At 69.9% G+C, this 18,636-nt stretch overlaps 4 protein-coding genes across 8 annotated transcripts; 2 read left to right on the forward strand and 2 right to left on the reverse strand.

Moving 5' to 3' along the window:
• Window positions 1–285: 285 nt before the first annotated feature.
• On the reverse strand, window positions 286–3,668 carry LOC129134200 (apoptosis regulator BAX). Its single transcript, XM_077171008.1, is given in 8 exon segments — window positions 286–1,218; window positions 1,502–1,606; window positions 1,699–1,837; window positions 2,019–2,043; window positions 2,046–2,166; window positions 2,168–2,180; window positions 3,249–3,297; window positions 3,414–3,668. Coding segments are annotated over 8 exon segments (681 nt in total). The 5' UTR covers window positions 3,541–3,668; the 3' UTR covers window positions 286–1,116.
• Window positions 3,669–3,776: 108 nt separating this feature from the next.
• CD37 (CD37 molecule) lies at window positions 3,777–6,052 on the forward strand. The gene is made up of 8 exons (XM_054653897.2): window positions 3,777–4,136; window positions 4,263–4,335; window positions 4,418–4,542; window positions 4,802–4,876; window positions 4,974–5,078; window positions 5,154–5,339; window positions 5,414–5,497; window positions 5,813–6,052. Exons 1-8 carry the CDS (start codon window positions 4,071–4,073, stop codon window positions 5,888–5,890), a joined length of 792 nt encoding a protein of 263 aa, XP_054509872.2. The 5' UTR covers window positions 3,777–4,070; the 3' UTR covers window positions 5,891–6,052.
• A 146-nt stretch (window positions 6,053–6,198) lies between these two features.
• On the forward strand, window positions 6,199–8,653 carry KASH5 (KASH domain containing 5). Of its 2 annotated transcripts, XM_077171004.1 has the most exons (12): window positions 6,199–6,401; window positions 6,481–6,795; window positions 6,943–7,009; window positions 7,089–7,232; window positions 7,313–7,430; window positions 7,514–7,564; window positions 7,639–7,716; window positions 7,802–7,858; window positions 7,957–8,016; window positions 8,133–8,197; window positions 8,276–8,333; window positions 8,403–8,653. In XM_077171004.1, exons 1-12 carry the CDS (start codon window positions 6,206–6,208, stop codon window positions 8,637–8,639), a joined length of 1,446 nt encoding a protein of 481 aa, XP_077027119.1. In that variant the 5' UTR covers window positions 6,199–6,205; the 3' UTR covers window positions 8,640–8,653. The 2 variants fall into 2 exon arrangements, with proteins under 2 accessions (XP_077027119.1, XP_077027120.1); XM_077171005.1 differs by lacking the exon at window positions 8,403–8,653 and having other exon boundaries at window positions 7,514–7,716; window positions 7,943–8,016; window positions 8,276–8,394.
• Window positions 8,654–8,745: 92 nt separating this feature from the next.
• Window positions 8,746–18,636, reverse strand: LOC129134203 (aldehyde dehydrogenase family 16 member A1). Of its 4 annotated transcripts, none has more exons than XM_077170999.1 (20): window positions 18,248–18,636; window positions 17,625–17,727; window positions 16,881–17,007; window positions 16,318–16,395; window positions 15,834–16,024; window positions 15,197–15,498; window positions 14,206–14,397; window positions 13,766–13,870; window positions 13,542–13,678; window positions 13,324–13,399; window positions 13,070–13,131; window positions 12,712–12,789; window positions 12,367–12,541; window positions 12,094–12,270; window positions 11,585–11,707; window positions 10,397–10,501; window positions 10,169–10,222; window positions 9,910–9,999; window positions 9,460–9,592; window positions 8,746–9,389 (listed from the first exon to the last, which is right to left on the reverse strand). In XM_077170999.1, the coding sequence occupies exons 1-20, from the start codon at window positions 18,341–18,343 to the stop codon at window positions 8,992–8,994; spliced, it is 2,802 nt and encodes a 933-aa protein (XP_077027114.1). In that variant the 5' UTR covers window positions 18,344–18,636; the 3' UTR covers window positions 8,746–8,991. The 4 variants fall into 4 exon arrangements, with proteins under 4 accessions (XP_077027114.1, XP_077027112.1, XP_077027113.1 ...); XM_077170997.1 differs by having other exon boundaries at window positions 9,910–10,053; XM_077170998.1 differs by lacking the exon at window positions 10,169–10,222 and having other exon boundaries at window positions 9,910–10,053; window positions 18,248–18,635.

An 18,636-nucleotide genomic window follows, 5' to 3' on the forward strand; every position in this document is an offset into this window, starting at 1 on the left:
CCCCACGGACCCCAAATGGCCCTGCGGGGAAAGGGGGGGGAAGGTGGGGGGTAAGGACCCTTCCCCACCCTCCCCCATCAGGCGGGACCCCAACCCCCGAGATGTTGTTGGACAAAAGGGGGAGGGGCCCCTGACCCCCCCCCCAAAACGGCCCCGCAGGCGCCCCCCCCCCCCAAGCCAGGTGGGAAAAGCGAAAGTGAAAGCGGCGCTGCCCCCCCCAAAATTCCTGTCCCCCCCTCCCCTACCGCACCCCGAGACCCCCGAGATTTTTTTGGTTTTTTTTGCGAGGGGGGGGCACGCCCAGGAAGCTCCGCATTCCCTTTTTTTTTTTTAATTTCCATGGAAATTCCGAGATACAAAAACCAAGGTACAAAAAAAGAGAAGAAAAATCCACGATGGAGAAAAGCGATTTTGGGGGCGGGGGGGCAGAGAGGGGGGGCCCCCCCATTTTGGGGAGGGGCGGTTCCCTGTGACGTCACCGCCGAGAGCACCGTGGGAGGGGGTGGGGGACACGGGGGCACCTCCAAAAACCGGGAGGGGGGGAGGGGGTGTAAACAGGGGGTGTGGCCCCCCCCCACCCTGAGAGCCCCCGCCCCGGGAGGGGGGTATTGCACCTGGGGGGCCCTTTTTGGGGGCGGGGACCCCCAATAAATACTCACCCTACAGCCATGGCTGTAACCCAACCCCCCCCCCCCACCCCCCAGGTCATCCTGGGGGGGTCACAGAGACACCCGACCCCCCTGGGGGGGTCACAGAGACACCCCACCCCCCCCAGCCACCCCCACATCAGGGGTGGAACCGCAGGATTCCCCCCCCCCCTTCCCCCCCCACTCGAAGCACCACAAACCAAGGGCAGGGCAGGGCTGGGGAGGTCCCCGACCCCCAAAACCCCCCCAAATCCCAGCTGTGGCCTCTGGGGGGGGGTCTGGGGGATGGAGGGAAGGAGGAGGGGGGGAGGGTCCCCCCCAGCTCGACCACCGCCCCAAAATCCAGGTGAGCGAGCGGTGTTGGTTAAAAACCCCCCGGGCCCGGGGTCAGCACCATCCCTGCCGGCAGGGCCAGTCCGGGGGGGGGTCCCGGGCGGGGGGGGACAGAAATTGGCCCCCCCCCCAGAGTCTAGGACATCTTCCAGATGGTCAGCGAGGCCGTGAGCACGCCGGCGGCGAAGATGGTGATGGTCTGCCAGGTGGGGGTCCCGAAGTGGGACAGGAGCCCTTCCTGGGGGGGCACGGGGGGGACGAGGTCAGCACCCTGTGCTGGGGGGTCCCAAACGTCCCCCCACCCCCCCTAGAACAACCAGCCCAGGGCAGCTGGGAAAGGGGGGATGGAGGATTTGGGGTAATTTGGGGGTAAATTTGGGGCAAATTTGGGGTAAAAGGGAACATTGGGGAAGGGAGATTGCCAAACAGGGGCACGGCCCCCCGAGGAATGGGGGGGTTGGGGTACAAGGGAGGGGTCAGGGGCACAGACCCCCAAGGAATGGGGGGCTTTGGGGTCTCACCCATCCACCCTGGGCCTGGATCCAGGCCAGCACGTGCTCCTGCAGATACTCCATGGTCCAGCGCAGGATGGTCTGGACCAGCTCCGGGACCTTGGTGCACAGAGCCTGCCGGGGCAGAGGAGGGGGCTCAGAGGGGCCGGGAAGGCCCTTCCAGGGGCTCAGAGGGCCCCGGGGAGGCCTTTGGGGGGGCTCCACACCCACCTTGACACCAGCTTGCAGGCAAAGTAGAAGAGGGCGACCACGCGGCCCCAGTTGAAGGTGCCATCGGCGAACATCTCCCTGGCCACGCGGAAGAAAAGCTTCTTGGGGGCGTCACAGCCCACCTGCTCGATCATCCTGGGGCCGGGCACGGTGGGCAGGGGGGGACAACAAGGGCCGGGGAGTAAATTCTGGTCAGCTCATTCTGGGGGGTCACCGAGACACCCCAGCCCCCCAGCCACCCCCACATCGGGGGTGGAACCGCAGGATTCCCCCCCCAAATCCCAGCTTTGCCCCCGGGAGCAGCAGAGCTGCCCACCTCTGCAGCTCCATGTTGCTGTCAGCTCGTCGCCGATGCGGCGCAGGCACTCGCTGAGGCGTTTGGTGTCGGGGCTGCTGGGCTGGGGCTGGCCCAGCTCGGCCTCGCTCAGCGCCACGGCCTGGGGGTCCCCGCAGCGCTGCACGCGGGTCCCGCACGAACCTGGGAGCCCCCGGTGCTCTGGGTGACCCCCCGGCTCCGGGAACCCCGGCCCTTCGTCCCTCAGTCCCACCTTCCCCCCAGGGTCACAGCTCACCCCCGTGTCCAGGGCCGTCTCAGGCCCCTGGGATCCTCTCGTGTCCCCCTAACTCCCCCCTCGCTCCCTGTGTCCCCACAGCTCTGCATCCTCTCAAGCCCCGCCCCAAGCTTTGAGTTCCCCCCCACACTCTGTGTCCCCCCAGAATCCCACAAGCCCCCCAAGGTTCCCTCCCAGTCCCAAGTGCCCCTCCCTCCCTCCCTGCGTCCCCAAAGTCCCCCCTCACCTCGTGACCTCCCCAGTCCCCTCCCAGTCCCAAGTTCCCATCGTGTCCCCCCCAGTCCCCTCCCAGTCCCAAGTCCCCACTACTCCCCAAGTCCCATCGTGTCCCCCCTCACCCTGTGTCCCCCCCAGTCCCCTCCCAATCCTAAGTCCCCCCCTTATCCCCCAGTCCCTTCCCAGTCCCAAGTTCTCCCCAAGTCCCCTCCCAGTCCCAAGTCCCACCCACACCCTGTGTCCCCCAAGTCCCCCCTGTGTCCCCCAAGTCCCCCCCGCACCCCGTGTCCCCAAAGCTCCCCCCATGTCCCCCCCAGTCCCCTCCCAGTCCCAAGTCCCCCCACACCCTGTCCCCCCCAAGTCCCTTCCCAGTCCCAAGTCCTTCCTGTGTGCCCCAAGTCCCTCCCTTGTCCCCCCAGGCCCCTCCGGGTCCCAAGTCCTCCCCGCTTCCGTGTCCCCCCCAAGTCCCTTCCCAGTCCCATGTCCTTCCTGTGTCCCCCAACTTCCCCCGGTGTCCCCCCGAGTCCCCTCCCTGTCCCAAGTCCCCAAGTCCGCCCCCGTGTCCTCTCCAGTCCCCTCCCTGTCCCAAGTCCCCAAGTCCGCCCCCGTGTCCCCCCCAGTCCCCTCCCGGTCCCAAGTCCCCAGCTCCCCCCGTGTCCCCCCCAGTCCCCTCCCGGTCCCAAGTCCCCCCGCGGTGTCCCCAAGCCGCCCCTTGTCCCCCCCGGCCCCGCCCGTTCTCCCGCCGCTCCCCTACTCACGCCCGCAGCAGGATCGCCCCAGTCTGCATGATCTGGTCCGAGGAGGCCCCTGCGGACAGCGGGGTGCTCACCGGGCCGCCCACCGACGCCGGCTGCCGCCGCCGCCGCCTCCCCGGGCCGCGCAGGCCGCGCCCCGCCGCCGGTCCTGCCGCTCCCCCCACTCACCGCCGCCCCCTGGTGGCGGGGCGGGCTCGCCGCCGCCGGCCCCGGCTCCGGGATCGGCTCCGGGATCGCTGCCGCCTCCTCCGCCTCCGCCGCCGCCCCGCTGGGCCGAAGCCGCCGCCGCCGCCATCGCGCCCGGAACACGTGGGCCCCGCCGCCGTCACGTGACACCGGCGGGGCCGGGACGCTGCCTCACGTGAGCGGATCGGGGGCGGGGCTGATGTGAGGCCATGTCCCCCCCGGGGAGGCTCCGCCCCATGACCCGTCACTCATTGCTCGGTCACGCCCCCTGTGCAGGCCCCTCCCTTTTGCTCGTCACTCATTGTCCGGTCCCGCCCCCTCCCGGATTCGGCCCCGCCCCCGCAGCCCCCCGGGACCCCCGGGGTCACCGCCCGGTCCCAGGGGTCACACCGGGGGTCACGACCCCGCTCCCGGGAGTCACACCGGGGGTCACACCGGGGGTCACACCGGGGTCACGGCCCCCGCCGTCCGTGGGGGTCCCGGGGCGACGCCCCCGCGGCGCTTCCGCCGTCCCCGGCGCTTCCCGCGGGTCCCGAGGCGGCGGCACCGGGCGGGGCGGGAGGGGAACCGGGGCCCGGGGACGGTTCGGGCTCGGCGTGGGCTTGGGGTCCGTGCGGGTGCGACCCCCGAAGCGCGGCCATGAGCCCCAAAAGCTGCCTGGGCTGCACCAAGTGCTTCCTCTTCCTCCTCAACCTCTTCTTCTTCGTGAGTGGGGCTTGGGGGAGGGGGGGGGCAGGGGGGATATGGGGGGACCTGAGGGGACTCGGGGGGGCCTCCCGGTGCTGGGGGGCACTGGGGGTCCCCCATGTCCTGACCTGGGCTCCCCCCCAGTTCCTGGGCGTCCTCCTCCTCGCCTTCAGCTTCTGGGTCCTGTTCGACCGGCAGAGCTTCGCCGCCGTGCTGGGTAAGGCACCCCCAAATCGGGGGGGCACCCCGAGAGCTGCGGCACCCCCAGAGGGTGCCTGATCCCCCCTCGGTGTCCCCAGGGTCGCCGCTGCTCAGCCTGAGGCACTGCTCCTATGGCTTCTCGGGGGTCGGCATGGCCACCATGCTCCTGGGCTTCCTGGGCTGCCTGGGGGCCCTCAAGGAGGTCAAGACCATGCTGGGGATGGTGAGTCGGGGGGCTCGGGGGGGTCCGGGGGGATTCGGGGAACCGGGAGGGTGCAGGGTGGCTGTGCTGCAACTTCCTGGGGTGACCGCAGGGACACGTGGTGCCACCACATCCTGCACCGGGGGGACAGCAGCGGGGAGGGGGCGACCCTGTGGGCTGGGGAGGGGCTGGGGAGGGGCTGGGGGGCAGGTCCGGCTGACCCCGGAGGGGCTGGGGGGCAGGTCTGGCTGACCCCCATCCCCCCCGTTTGTCCCCAAAGTATTTCGGGCTGCTGCTGCTGCTCCTCGCTGCCCAGATCACCATGGCCATCATCGTCTACACGCAGCGCGCCACTGTGAGTGCGGGGGCCCCGTCCCAGCTGGGGGGGACCCCGGGGTCGGGGTGCGACGCCGGGGGTCGGGGGGCGAGGCTGTGCTGACCCCTGTCCCCAGCTGGCTGCCAAGGTGGCCACCTACGCCGAGGAGCTGATCCGGGGGTACCCAGCCCAGGGACCACCTGGGGACTCTCACGAGAGCTGGGACGCTGTCCAGCAGCAGGTGAGACGCCCTCCCCCCAAAAGGAGCCCAGGACCACCCCTCGGCCACCACACTGACCCTCTGCCCCCTCCCCAGCTCGGCTGCTGTGGGTGGAAGGGACCTCAGGACTGGGAGCAGCACGATGAGGCCACCAGGGATGGGGACAGGGACAGAGCCATCGCCTGCTCCTGCCTCAGGGCACCCAACGGCACCCATGGGAGCCCGTGGGTGCTCCCCCATGGCCGCTGCCCCACAGCCACCCCCCAGGACACCTTCCCCACGGTGAGGCACGGGGCAATCGGGGGGTCCCGGAGCTCCGGGGGGGGCTCCAAGTGACCCCCCAGTTGTCACCCCAGGGCTGCAAGGAGAGAGTCCAGAGCTGGCTGGCCGGAAACCTGGTCACCATCGTGGGGGCTTGCGTCGGCATTGGCCTGGGGGAGGTAGGGGGATGCCCTGGGGCGGGGGGTGTTCGGAGGGCTGTGGGGGGATGCCCTGGGGTGGGGGGGCTGAGTTGGGGGTGCTCGGAAGGCTGTGGGGGGATGCCCTGGGGCGGGGGGCTGAGCTGGGGGGGGCTGGGGGTGGCTGAAAGGCTGTGGGACCACAGGTGGGGTGGGCTGGGGGGGCCAGGGAGGGTTCAGGGGAGGGTCCTAGGGGATTCAGGGTGGCCAGAAGGGTCGGAGGGGGCTCAGGGTGGCCGGGAGGGGAGTCAGGGGTCCGAGGGATTGGGGGGAGCTGATCCTGATCTCTGCTGCCAGCTCTCCCTGCTGATGCTGTCGATGTTCCTGCTCCGGAACCTGGACTCCCGCTACGAGAAGCTGCTGCGAGGGCTCTGAGGGGGCCGGGGTGGTGTCGGGGGGAAGCGCGGAGGGTTTTGTGCTTCAATAAAAGCCGTTGGGAAGCAGCGGAACCGGGACGGGACCGGGAGCGCGCCGGGACGGGACGGGGAGCGCGCGGAGCAGCAGGGCCACGCCCCTTCCCTCTGACCACGCCCCTTTCTCTCTGAGCGGGAAGGGCTCGCGCCAAGCCCCGCCCCTCTCCTCGCCGTGAGGCGATTCCCGCCCCCCTCACCGGCTCCCCCTCAACCCCTCAGCGGCGCTCCCGGGACCCCCCGAGACCCTCGACACCGCCCCGGAGCACCCCTGAACACCATGGCTGCAGAGCTTCCCTGCGCCCCGGGCGCCGCCATCCCCCTGCCAGGTGCGGGCACCATGAGGGAGCGGGGTGGGGGGCGAGGCTCCGACCCCTCCATAACGCGTGTCCCCCCCTCAGCCCCTGCCGAGAGCGGCTGCTCGGACGAGTTCGCCCTGGACTGCACCTTCGCTGCCTGCGACCCCGAGCGTACAGGTAGCCGAAGCCGCTGGGGCCTCGGTGGGTGCAACCAAACTGAGCTGGTGGTCCCTGAGCCCTCGGTCCATCCGCACAGGGCTGGTGCAGCCGCAGCGGGTGGTGGAGTACGTGGCGGCCATGACCGGGCACAGCGGGCACGACGGACGGCTGCGGGCGCTGCAGCGGGCATTGGACCCCGCAGCCGCGGGCACGGCGCTGGACTGGAGCCGGTTTCGCAGCGCCATGGGCGCCTGGATCGCAGCGTGCCGGCAGGACGGGTCAGTGCCCAGAGATAGATGGGCACGGTGCCTGGTGCCAGCCACACCGGTCAGTGGTGCTGACCCACAGCTCCGTCCCTGCAGGGCCGAGGAGCAGGACATGGCCACTGGTGACACTGGAGCAGTGCCAGCAGGTGGGCGTTGGCACAGGAAAAGGGAGTCAGGGTGGCCCTAATGAGGACACAAACACAGCTCCGATGGGGACACAAACCCAGCCCGATGGGGACACAAACCCAGCCCAATGGGGACACAAACACAGCCCACTGTGTCCCGTCCCGCAGAGGACGAAGGACACGCATCCCCAGCAGCTGCCCAGCTCCAGGGTGACAACACGGACGCCACCAGCCCGTAAGTGCCTGCTGTGGGGACACCCTGCCATCCCTGGCCGTGCTCCCAGGAGCACACCAGGATCTATGGGACTCCCCAGCAGCGCCGAGGCCGCGGGGCTGCGGAGCCGTACCCGGCAGCTGGCGGCCCAGAACGCCAAACTGCAGCGGGACGCCGAGCTGGCTGAGGAGCTCAACGCCCGCCTGGCCGAGGAGATTGCACAGCTCCAGGCGCAGCTGCGAAGGTGCTCCTGAGGGGCTCCCGAGGGGCGCGGGGTCTGGGTCTGCATCCTGGCAAGGCTGAAGCGCCGTTTGCCCCTGGCAGCAGCCGGCAGGCGCTGGAGCAGGCCAGGGCAGCCGTGGAGGAGCTGGACGACATGAAGGCCGTGGTGAAGCGGCTGGAGGAGGAGAACACCGAGCTGCGGCGGCAGGCACGGCACACGGTGAGAGACTGAGCTGAGGTGCCACATGGTGCCACGCTGTCACACGGTGTCCCCTCACGGCCGTGCCCTCCCTCCCTCCCCAGGAGAAGGAGCAGCGTAGCCTGTGCTCGCGGGCCGAGGGCCTGCAGGAGGAGGTCAGCCTGGTGCTGAGGGCTGCCCCAGTGGGGCAGTGCCACAGGGAACCCCAGCCCTGTTTCACCCCTGGCAGAACCAGCGGCTCCTCGCCGAGGGCCAGGGACTGCGGGAGCAGCTCCAGGCACAGGCAGCTCGCGTGGCCAGCCTGGAGGTGAGCACGGTGGCCATGGTGCTGGGGGCTGTGTTGGACAGTGACAGTGACAGTGCTGAGTCCCTGTCCCTGTCCCTCTGCCCAGGCCCAGCTCTGCCGTGGAACTGCCCTGCTCTCTGCACGGGACGCAGCCCTTGCCCAGGTGAGCGCTGCCCAGTGACACTGCCACCACCTCAGCTGTCACCAGGGCCACCCCCGGCCCTGTCCCATGGCCCCTCACGTCCAGGCCCTGTCCCACAGGCAGGGCAGAGGGCTCAGGAGCTGACAGCAGCACTGGAGGAGTACGAGCGGATGGTGCAGGTACAGCACACCTGCCCTCCGTGTGGGCCCAGACAGTGGCCACAGCAGAGCCCCACAGCGGCCACTCTCTGTGTGGGGGTCAAGGACCGAGGGTGACATCCCCTTCTCCCCGGCAGGAACTGCGCCTGGAGACGACGCGGCTGCGGCAGCAGCTGGGCCAGATGCGGGACGCCTGGGCCATGTAGGGGGGGACACGTGGGTGGGGAATGTCCTCGGGAGCCTTCATCTCTGCGTCCTCACCCTCCTCCTCCTCCCACAGGCGCCCGTGGTGCCCACGCGGCCAGCTGGAGCTCCAGGCCACAGCCACGGCGAGCCCGGTAAGGGTGGGCTCAGGGGGGACCCTGCAGGGCCACCCCAGCACTGACTGACCCCGAGGATCTGCCTAGGGCACAGGGGACAAGGAGGAGGACAAGGAGGAGGACGCAGGGACAGGAGGAGGAGACCTGGAGGGCAGCCCCGAGGAGGTGGCCAAGGCGGTGGCCCCCCAGGCGCCGCTGTCACTGTGGACGCCGCTGCTGTCACCGTGGGCTCTGGCGCTGCTGGCCCTGCTGGCCCTGCTCTACCTCTTGCCCCGCCAGCTGCCCCAGCCCCAGCTGCGCCACCGGAGCCCCCCGCCCCTGTGAGACCCCCAGTAAAGGCCGTTTGGGCAGTGCTGTGTCCGCCCCAGTCTGTACCAGTTCCCCCAAACCCTCGTCCCAGTCCTCCCAGTGCACTCAAGCAGGATCAGAGCCGGGGTGTCAGGATCAGCTTTATGGGCGCCGCACGGGGCCAGGCCGGGCCCCCTCCGTGGGTCTCTCCACGGCTCTGGAGATCCCGGTGTAGCCCCCAGGGGCTTCCAGCAGGGAGCTGGGGGGGCCCCGACTCTCACCAGTGGCACAGGGTGAGGGCCTGATGGTCCTCAGGACATTCCCAGTGATCCCAGTATGCAGGAGCCCTCCCAGTACCTGTGTCTGTCCCCAGGTACCGCTCGGCCACTCAGGTCCCGTCCTGCTCCAGTCTCGGGGGTCCCTGTGAGGGCTGGGGGGTGCTGAGGGGAATGACCTCCCAGTGCTTCCCAGTGCTCCCAGTGACCCCAAGAGAGCCCCCAGTGCTCCCAGCGTCCCCAGGACAGCCAGCATCCCCCGTGTCCCCAGTGTCCCCAACACACACAGCGCCCCTCACGCTCTCGCCACCCTCTCCAGTGCCCCCCAGTATCCCCACCTGGGCACAGGGTTTCCTCCACAGTGCCCAGGCCGCCGCCACCAGGCCCAGGGCCCCCCCAAGTCCCCCCAGCAGCAGCAGCCCGTGTCCAGTGGGGCTGGGGGGGCCCTGCCTGGCCCCCAGGGTCCCCTTGTGCCGCTCATGCCGCTCGGCGGGGCTGCTCAGCGCCGGGTCTGGGGGGAGACGGGGGTCAGCAGCTGCCCAGGGGGGTTACGGGGGTCTCCCGGGGGTCCCGGGGGGTACCTGGGCGGCAGCGCAAGTGGGCACAGCCAGGGAAGTGGAGGGGTCTCCCTTGCAGCCCCCCCAGGTGCTGCGCCAGGGTCTCCAGTAGCTGCGACACGTTCACCCTCTCCAGCTGGACACAGCCCTGGGGGTCCTGGGGAGACGGCACAGGAGCCCCCCCCGGGGGACCCCAGACCCCTTCTGAACCACCCTGGGATATGCCAGAAATGCCCCAGAGCTCCTGCACCCCCTCCCCGAGACACCTCAGGGAACCCCCAGACCCCCCAAGACCCTCAGAGTAACCCTGGACACCTCAGGGAACCCCCAGACCCCTGTGGGGACCCCAGAGCCCCCCAAGACCGCCAGAGTTACCCTGGACACCTCAGGGGACCCCCAGAGCCCCCCAAGACCCCCAGACTCACCTTGGCCTCCCCAAGACCACCCGGAGCCCCCCCGGGGACCCCCACCCACCTGGATGTGACACTCAGTGACGAAGTGGAGCTGGGCGAGGAGGGTCCTGAGCAGGGGAGCCAAATCCTTGCCAGCCACCCCCAGCATCCGCTGCAGAGCCAGCGCCCCGAAGTGAAGCCCCCAGAGATCAGAGCAGGCGCTGTCCTGGGGCAGCCAGGGCAGGTCGGGATTTGGGGGGTCAGGGGTCTCAGGGGGGGCAGGAACAGGGAGGGATTTGGGGGTGGGGGGCACACGTGGGATTGGGGGGGGTCTCGCTCACCAGCTCCAGGTTGCTGGGCATCGCCACGGGGTAGTCGAGGAGCAGCCAGGGGGTCTGTGGGAGGGGTCAGGGGGTCCCCAAAAGCAGCCCGGAGGGCTGAGGGGGGGCGCTCAGGGGGTCCCCAGCGACCCTTTGGGGGTGAAGGGGCGCAGTCAGGGGGTTTTCGGGACCATTCCCTGGGGAATGAGGGGGTCCCGGGGGGATCGGTCCTGGGGGCGGGGGTCTCACCAGGTTGTTCAGGTGGGCGCTGAAGGTGCTGCTGATGGGGTTAAAGCCGAAGGAGCAGCAGCTGCCGAGGGCGGGCAGGGCCAGGAGCAGCAGGAGCGGCGGCACCTGGAGGGGGGGGGGCACCGGGGGGCTCTCGCGGGGGTCCCGGAGGGGCTCTCGGGGGGGGGGGGGGGGTGCGGGGGTTCCCCACTTACCAGAGCGGAGCAAGGGGGGGACACGTCCATGGCGGTGCCGAGCAGGAGACGGCGCACGGGGACCCGCGAGCGCTCCCGGAGCCCCCCCGGGACCCCCTCGGGACCACCCCGGGACCCCCTCGGGACCCCTCGGGCCGCGGCGGAGCCGCCGCCGAAAGCGAAAGTGGGAGCGGGCCGGGAGGGGGCCCAGGAAACCCGAGAGGGCAGCGGGACGCGCCGAGCCGCCCCCTCGCACCCAGCGCGCGGAGCCCCGAGCGCCCCCTCCTCACCCCAGGGACCCCTCCCCAACCCCGCGGGGGCTCCGGCGCTCGGGACCCCCGCCCGGCCCAGCAGAGCTTTGGGTGCGGCTGCCCCGAGCGAGGGAGGGAGGCCGGGGCGTCCGGGCACGTGCAGGGGCGGGGCGCCCCCAAAATGTCCCCCCCAAATTGTCCCCCCCCAAATTGTCCCCCCGCAAAATGTTCCCCCCGCCCTGCAGCCCGAGACCTCCCGGTCCCCCCCAAGGACAGGACAGCGGCTGCGGCTCGGAGCGCTTTATTGGGGCGGGGGTCCCGAGGGGCGGGGCTGGGGAGGCACAGGGCGAGGTCCGAACTCCCCGCAGATTTGGGGGGGGTCTCAGGGGGCGCCCCCCGGCAGCCAAAGGCAGCGGGGGCGGGTGCAGCGCAGCTCCAGCTCCCGCTCGGCGCCGGGGGGGAGCTCCTGCCCCGGAGCCCCCAGGAGTCCCGCCGGGACCCCCCAGACGCGGGGGACGCTCACGGCAGAGGCCCAGTCGCAGTCCTGGGCGGGGGGGGGGACATGAGAGATGACAGCTGGGGACAGCCGGGGGCTGTGCCCCCCCACCCCAAACCCCCCCACAGCAGCCGCCCCACGACTCGGGACCCCCAAAACGGCACAGCCCAGTGCCCACGCCCCTTCCCCCGCGTCCCCTCCGCTGTTCCCTTCCCCGTGTCCCCACATTGTCCCCCCCCCAAATGTCCCGCACCGCCCCCGCACTCACCGCGTCCCCCCCGCACAGCCACAGCCCGTCCGGGCGCTGCCGCGCCAGGCGAGATCCGCTGCCCCGGGAAGCCCCGGGCAGCACCGTCAGGGCCCCCGCCGGCAGCCCCGCGGCCACCAGAGCCTGGGGACACAGGGGAGGGGGCGCAGCGTCACCGGGGGGGGGGGTCCCGGGTGATGGAAGGGGACGGGGGGGGGGGTCCCGGAAGGGTTCGGGGGGGAATGTGATGGGGAGCAGGGGGCACAGGGGAGGTCCTGGGGAGGCAAATGCGGGGCCCGGAGGGGGACATGGGGGGACACCCGGGGGTCAGGGGGCATCATGGGTGTCCCCGGGGAGGCACGGGGGGGTCCCGGAGGGGTTCGGGGGGGCACGCGATGGGGCACAGGGGAGGGGCATGGGGGACACAGGGGAGCTCCCGGGGGTCGCAGGGGGGACATGGGGGTCACCCGAGGGTCAGGGGGCATCACGGGAGTCCCCCGGGGGGGCACGGGGGTGTCCCGGTTCCGCACCTTCCGCAGTCGCTGTGCGGCACCGGCGCCGCCAGAGGGCGCCACCACCACGACCGCGTTCCCGAGCGCCAGCGCCGGGAGGAGGAGCTCCAGCGCCAAGAGGCGTGGCCAGCCCCAGGCCACGCCCAGCACTCCCAGCGGCGGCCTTGTCAGCAGGGCCCGCCCCCCGGGCATCTCCTGCAGCAGGATTGGTCACGCCCGATCAGAGGCCGCGCCCACTCACCGAACAGACACACGCCTCCTTTCTGCCCCACCCCCTTTAACCACGCCCACCTGCACGGTCCCGCCCGCGCGCTCCGCTCGCTCCGCCCAGCGCAGCAGCGCCCCCCGCAGGCTCCCGCCGGTGTCGCTGCGGTCGCCGTCCTCAGGGGTCCCGGGACCCCCCGGCAGCGCCGCCGCCGCCCCCCGCAGCACCCGGGCCCGCGACGCCCCCGGCAGCCGCCCCCACCTGCGGGAAGGGAGGGCGTCGGGGACCGAGGGGTCCCGAGGTCGGGGGCAGCCCTGGGAGGGTCGGGGACAGCCCTGGGAGGGTCGGGGACACCCCTGGGGGGGTTAGGGACACCCCTGGGGGGTCGGGGACACCCCTCGGGGGGTCACCCCCCCCACCCCCGCACTCACCCTGAGGCGGCCCCGCGGGCAGTGGCCACGGCCTGGGCCAGCTCAGGATCACCGGGGTCATCCAGGGTCACCGAGGGGCTGGGAGGGGACAGAGGACAAAGGACACAGGGGTCAAAGGGCATGGCCGTGGGAGGGGCATCGGGGGCACCAGGACCCCCGCGAGACGAACAATCGGGGGGTCCTGAGGGGCACACGGGACCCTCTGGGGGGGCAGGATGGGGCTGGGACCACCCCGGGGGGGAAGAAGGGGATCCTGGGGTGCTAAACCAGTCCCAGTCTTGCTGTTCTTGTCCTGGGAACCCCCCCCCAGTTTGGGGTCTCCATCCTGGGGAGGGGTCCCTGTCCCATCAGGGGGTACCTGAGCGGCTCCTCCACCTCGGGGGGCTGTTCCCAGGGGGGGCACCCAAATTCTCGCAGTGCCTGGAGGGAGTGCGGGGGGGCAGAGCCCATCTGCAACGGCACAGAACCCCCCCCCCCCCATCCTGGGGACCCCCCAAACCCGCCCCAGTCCCCCCAGGACACCTCCACGTCCCTCTAGCTTCTCCAGGACCCCCCAAACCCCCCTGGACCCCTCCCAAACCCCTCCCGGAGCCCCTCCTTGGCTCCCCCCACCTCATCCAGGTCGGTGCCCCCGGTGCTGGGGTCCAGCAGGTCCAGGGAGTTGAGGGACACCAGCCCCTGGGGCAGCCTGCGGAGGGGTCAGCGCTCAGTGACCTCGGTCACTCCTGGCCTGGCCTCAGGGTCAGGGGGTGGTGGTGGTCACCTGTCCCCCCGGGCTCGGGGGGTGGCGGTCACTCCTGCCCTCGGGGTCAGGGGGTGGCGGTGGTCACCTGTCCGCCGTGTCCAAGGCCACGGTGATGTCCTGGGCCCAGAGGGCAGCAGCAGCAGCGTGGGGCAGCGCCGAGGCCACGGCCACGGCCTCGGAGGGGCCACGCACAGGCAGCAGCACCAGCACCGGCCCCGGGACCTGGGGGGGCAGGAGGCGCTCAGAGGGTCCCCAAAGGCACCCGCGACCCCCCCAGGGGCACCCAGGGGCTCCCCCAGGGGCACCCACCGGCTCCCGCAGGCACCGCGAGGTCGGGGCCACCCCCGAGATCAGCGTGGGGGGGTAGAAACGCTGCCCCCTCCCCGGCAGCGGCGGCAGAGGAACCTGGAAAACCTGGGGGAAAAAAAAAAGGGTCCCAATGAGGGAGGGACACCGGGAGTGACACCCAGGGCAGCCCTGAAGGGACCCACAACGTTCAGGAACCCCTGGACCCCCCCAAACCTCAGGAACCTCCAAATTTCTCCCTAGAAAACACCTCAAACTCCCCCCCGCCCAACAGGAACCCTGGTGTCCAAAAGCTCCAAATTTCCCCCAGAAAACATCCCAAACTCCCCTCCCCAGCCCACCCCAATATCCAGGAACCCCCAAACCCCCCTACACCCCAAACCCCGCGTCCCCCTCCCCACCTCGCGGCCCCTCAGCGCCACCCCCGTGTCCCCCTGTGTCACCTGCGCCCCCTCCTCGCGCGCCTCCCACAGCAGCTCCTCGGGCAGGGGGGTCTCTGGGGGCAGCGGCCCCACCTCGGTCCTGGGGTCCGTGGGGTCCCCCAGGCGCAGCTGCCCGAGCCGGGCCCGGAGCCGCTGCTCCAGCGGCGCCGCCACCGAGTCCTGGGCCAGGAGCACGCAGCCCCCCCTGGGCAGCTGGGGACAGCAGGGGACAGCATCAGGGACAGGCCAGGGAAACGCCAAACCGACCCCAAAAAACCCAAATGTCTCCTGAAAGGCCTCCACAAAAACCCCTGAAAAACCCCCACAAAAGCCCCAAAAGAAACCCAAACACCTCCTGAAAATCCGCCACAAAAACCCCCTGAAAAACCCCCAAACCCTCAAAAAAACCCCAAAAGAAACCCAAACACCTCCTGAAAATCCTCCCCAAAAACCCCCTGAAAATCCCCCACAAAAACCCCAAAAGAAACCCAAATGACTCCTGAAAAATACACCAAAACCTGCCAAAAAAAACCCCAAAAAACCTCAAAAGCTCCCTGAAACCTCCCCGAAAATCCCCTCAAAGAAAACCCCCTACAATCACCAAACCCCCCCAAAAACCCAACCAAAAAAAACCCATAAAAACTACAGAAACCCTCTGAAACGTCCCCAAAAGGCCTCCCCAAAAAACATCCTGAAAAACCTGAGAAACCACCGAAACCCCCACGAACCCTCCCAAAAAATCCAAAAACCCCCTGAAACCTCCCCCAAGAAAAGCCAAAAAAACTCCTAAGAAACCACCAAAACCCCAAAAAAACCCCAAAAATCCCCTAAAACCTTCCAAAAAAAAACCCCAAAAAAACCCTGAAGAACCCCAAAATCCCCCAAAAAACCCCCAAAACCCCCTAAAATCTCCCCCCCAAAAAATCCCCCCAAATCCCCCACAAAAGCCCCCCCAAAAAAACCCCAAACCCCCCCAAACCCCTCCCCGAGGCCCCCAGGCCCCCAGCCCCACCGTGGCGGCGGCGGCGGCGGCGCTGTCCAGGTCGGCCGAGTCCAGGACGATGACAACGACACGGCCCCCCCGGGGACACCCCCCCAGGCGCGGCCCCCGCAGCGGGGACCCCCAGAGGTGGCACCGGAGATCGTCCTGGGGATGGGGGACACAGGGACACGGGGACAGCTCATGGGGACAGCAACAGGGACAGGGACAGCTCATGGGGACAGGGAGAGGGACATGGGGACAGCTCATGGGGACAGGGACAGGAGACAGGGGACAGGGCACGGGGACCCCCAGAGGTGGCACCGGAGATCGTCCTGGGGACAGGGACGGGGACATGGGGACAGCTCATGGGGACAGGGACAGGGGACAGGGACAGGGTGTGGGGACAGGGACGTGGGGACAGGGACAGGGGACAGGGACAGGGTGTGGGGACAGGGACGTGGGGACCCCCAAAGGTGGCACCGCGGATCCTCCTGGGGACAGGGACAGAGACAGGGACCCCGCATTGGGGGGGTTGTCCCATTGTTGTTGTCCCCTCCTCTGGGCGTGTCCCCTCCTCCTTTATTTGGCCCTTCCCCGGGTATGTCCCTTCCCCCGTTATTGGCCCCTCCCCCGTTATTGGCCCCTCCCCTGGGCGTGTCCCCCGTACCTGCGCCGCCGCCCCCATCCAGGTGACCGCTCTGATCCCGGGGTGGTCGCGCAGGGCCCGGGGCAGTCCCGGGGGTCCCGCCAGGACGTTCAGGACCCCCGGGGGCAGCGCCGCCCCCTCCCCGCCCAGCTCCGCCAGCAGCAGCAGCGGCAGCGCCGCCGCCGGGGGGGCCACGAGCACGGCCGCGTTCCCTGGGGGGGGCACCAGAACCGTGGGACCCCAACAGGGCTGGGACCCCAACAGGGGCTGGGACCCCAACAGGGCTGGGACCCCAAAAAAGGACACTGGGGCCCCGCCAGGGGCACCCTGAAAGGGATGGGGCCCCAAAAAGAAGGGACATTGGGACACCCCAAAACTGCTGGGAGTCCCCGCAGGGACACCCCAGAAACTATGGGACCCCAAAAGGGACACCCCCCCAAGGACACCCCAAAACAGCTGTCCCTAGGGTCCCCATTTGTCCCCATTTGTCCCTCCCTGCACTCACCCATGGCCAGGAGTGGCCCCAGTTTCCAGAGCAGCTCCGGCAGCGAGCAGGGACCCACCAGGACCAGGGCCACCACCCCTGAGGGGACAGACAGGGACACCATGGGGACACCATGGGGACACCCAGGGGACAGTGACACCATGGGGACAGCGAGCAGGGACTGGCCAGAACCAGGGCCACCACCCCTGGGGACACACAGGGGTCAGGGGACACCCAGAGGGGACAGGGGACACCGTGGGGACAGTGACACCCACCCACGGGACACCTTGGGGACCCTTTGGTGACAGTAGCACTCACTCAGGGAACACCCTTTGGGGACAATGGCACTCACCCAGGGGGCGCCACCCCCCCTCGGGCAGCTCCAGCCCCCGCAGTGGCCGCAGCCCCAGCTCCAGCTCAGCCCCGAGGGTCCGGCACAGGGGGCGCCCCCCGCCCAGGGCCAGCAGCGCCCCCAGGGCCACCCCGGGGTCACCCTCGAGTGTGGTGGCCAGCCTGGGGAGATAGAGGGGACAATGGGGTCACCTGGGGTCACCCAGGGTCACCCGGGGTCAGAGGTCACTCACCTGGCCAGGTGCTGCCCCCGCTGGGGCCCCCCCAGCCCTGCCCAGGCTTCAGCCGCTGCTGCCGCCGCTGCCACGGCCACGGCCACGTCCGAGCTGTCCCCAGCCGGCACCGTGGCCACCGTCCGGCCTGGGGACACAACAGGGGATGGACACTGATCACTGACCCCAAACCCTGATCCAAACCCCGAGCTGGCCCCAGCCACCGTCCGGCCTGGGGACACAACAGGGGATGGACACTGACCGCTGACCCTAAACCCTGATCCAAACCCCGAGCTGGCCCTGGCCGGCACCGCGGCCACCGCCTGGCCTGGGGACACAACAGGGGATGGACACTGACCGCTGACCGCTGGACACTGACCACTGAGCTCTGACCCCAAAGCCCAACCCCAAACCCCAACTCCAGCTCCACGACCTTGCCCCAATCCCTGACCCCTGACCCTGGTCTGCACCAGTGACCCCAAATCTGTGACCTGGACACTTGACCCCAATCCCTGTCCCTGTCCCCTCGGTGTCCCCTCAGTGTCCCTGTCCCCCCCCATACCTGTGGTAGCCTCGTGGCACTCAAGTCTCTCCCTGTCCCTGTCCTTCAGTGTCCCCGTCCCTGTCCCCTGTGTGACCTCTCAGTTTCCCCTGTGTGTCCCGTACCTGTGGTAGCCTTGTGGCACTCGATGATCTCCCTGTCCCTGTCCCCTGTGTGTCCCCTCGGTGATCCCTGTCCCTCAGTGTCCCCTGTGTGTCCCGTACCCGTGGTGGCCTCGTGGCACTCGAGGCTCTCCCTCCCCTCCGGTCTCAGCCAGGTCCCGTTCACGAAGTGTCCGAGGCTGCGCCCGTGGGACTCCAGCCACGCCTGGGGGCAGGGGGGGACACAATGGGACCCCCGGGACCCCCAGGATCCCCCAGGACCCCTCTGGGACCCCTCTGGGACCCCTCTGGGACCCCCAGCCCCAGCCCAGCCCTCCCCCATCCCCCAAACGACCTTGGGCCCACGGGGAGACTTTGACCCCGACGCACCCCACAGAACCCCGGGTTCCCCATGGGCTCCCCCCATGGGACGCCCCCAGGACCCTCCAGGACGCCCCCAGGACCCATCTGGGACCCTCCAGGACCCACCAGAACCCCCCCATCCTCACGGGACCCCACAAACCCACCCCAATTCCCCCCCTGGTGCCTCCCCCTGCCCCATTATTTCCCTCGGGACCCCCCGCCCCAGACCCCTCCCAGTTCCTGAGGAGGCTCCCAAGAGCCCCCCAAGACCCCCCTCAGATTCGGAGGGACCTCCCAGGACCCCCCGAGCCCCTCCGGACTCCATGAACCCCCCAAGAGCCAACCCAGGACCCACCCAGGGGGACCCCGAGGGACCCCCTCACCTCGCCCGGGTTGGACCTGCCGGGGATCGGCCCCTCCTCCATGGTGGCGAAGATTTCGGGGACCGGGGGAGCCCCGAGAGCCGCAAGAGCCGCCATCACCGCCGGGACACCACCGAGACAGGCGGGGCGTGCCAGAGCGGCCCCGAAAACCACCGAGACGGGCAGGACGGGCCAGAGCAGCGCCGGAACAACCGAGATTAACCGGAAATGGCCAGAGCGGCGCCGGAACCACCGAGATTGACCGGAAATGGCCAGAGCGGCGCCGGAACAACCGAAATAAAGCGGAAATGGCTAGAGCGGCGCCGGAACCACCGAGATTTACCGGATAAGGTCAGAGCGGCTTCCGTAACCACCGAGATTGACCGGAAATGGCCAGAGCGGCACCGGAA

This window comes from Agelaius phoeniceus, chromosome 37 (genome assembly GCF_051311805.1).
Source record: "Agelaius phoeniceus isolate bAgePho1 chromosome 37, bAgePho1.hap1, whole genome shotgun sequence".
NCBI lineage: Eukaryota > Metazoa > Chordata > Aves > Passeriformes > Icteridae > Agelaius > Agelaius phoeniceus.

Coding starts and splice junctions, on each gene's coding strand:
- LOC129134203 (XM_077170997.1), bottom strand. CDS start 18,343: ATGGCGGCTCTTGCGGCTCTCGGGGCTCCCCCGGTCCCCGAAATCTTC. Junction 11,708..12,093: donor CCGCACAGCGACTGCGGAAG/GTGCGGAACCGG, acceptor CTGTGTCCCCAG/GCTCTGGTGGCCGCGGGGCT. Junction 9,390..9,459: donor CCACTTGCGCTGCCGCCCAG/GTACCCCCCGGG, acceptor GTCTCCCCCCAG/ACCCGGCGCTGAGCAGCCCC.
- CD37 (XM_054653897.2), top strand. CDS start 4,071: ATGAGCCCCAAAAGCTGCCTGGGCTGCACCAAGTGCTTCCTCTTCCTC. Junction 4,137..4,262: donor TCCTCAACCTCTTCTTCTTC/GTGAGTGGGGCT, acceptor GCTCCCCCCCAG/TTCCTGGGCGTCCTCCTCCT. Junction 5,340..5,413: donor CCCAGGACACCTTCCCCACG/GTGAGGCACGGG, acceptor TTGTCACCCCAG/GGCTGCAAGGAGAGAGTCCA.
- KASH5 (XM_077171004.1), top strand. CDS start 6,206: ATGGCTGCAGAGCTTCCCTGCGCCCCGGGCGCCGCCATCCCCCTGCCA. Junction 6,402..6,480: donor CTGCGACCCCGAGCGTACAG/GTAGCCGAAGCC, acceptor CCATCCGCACAG/GGCTGGTGCAGCCGCAGCGG. Junction 8,198..8,275: donor ATGCGGGACGCCTGGGCCAT/GTAGGGGGGGAC, acceptor CTCCTCCCACAG/GCGCCCGTGGTGCCCACGCG.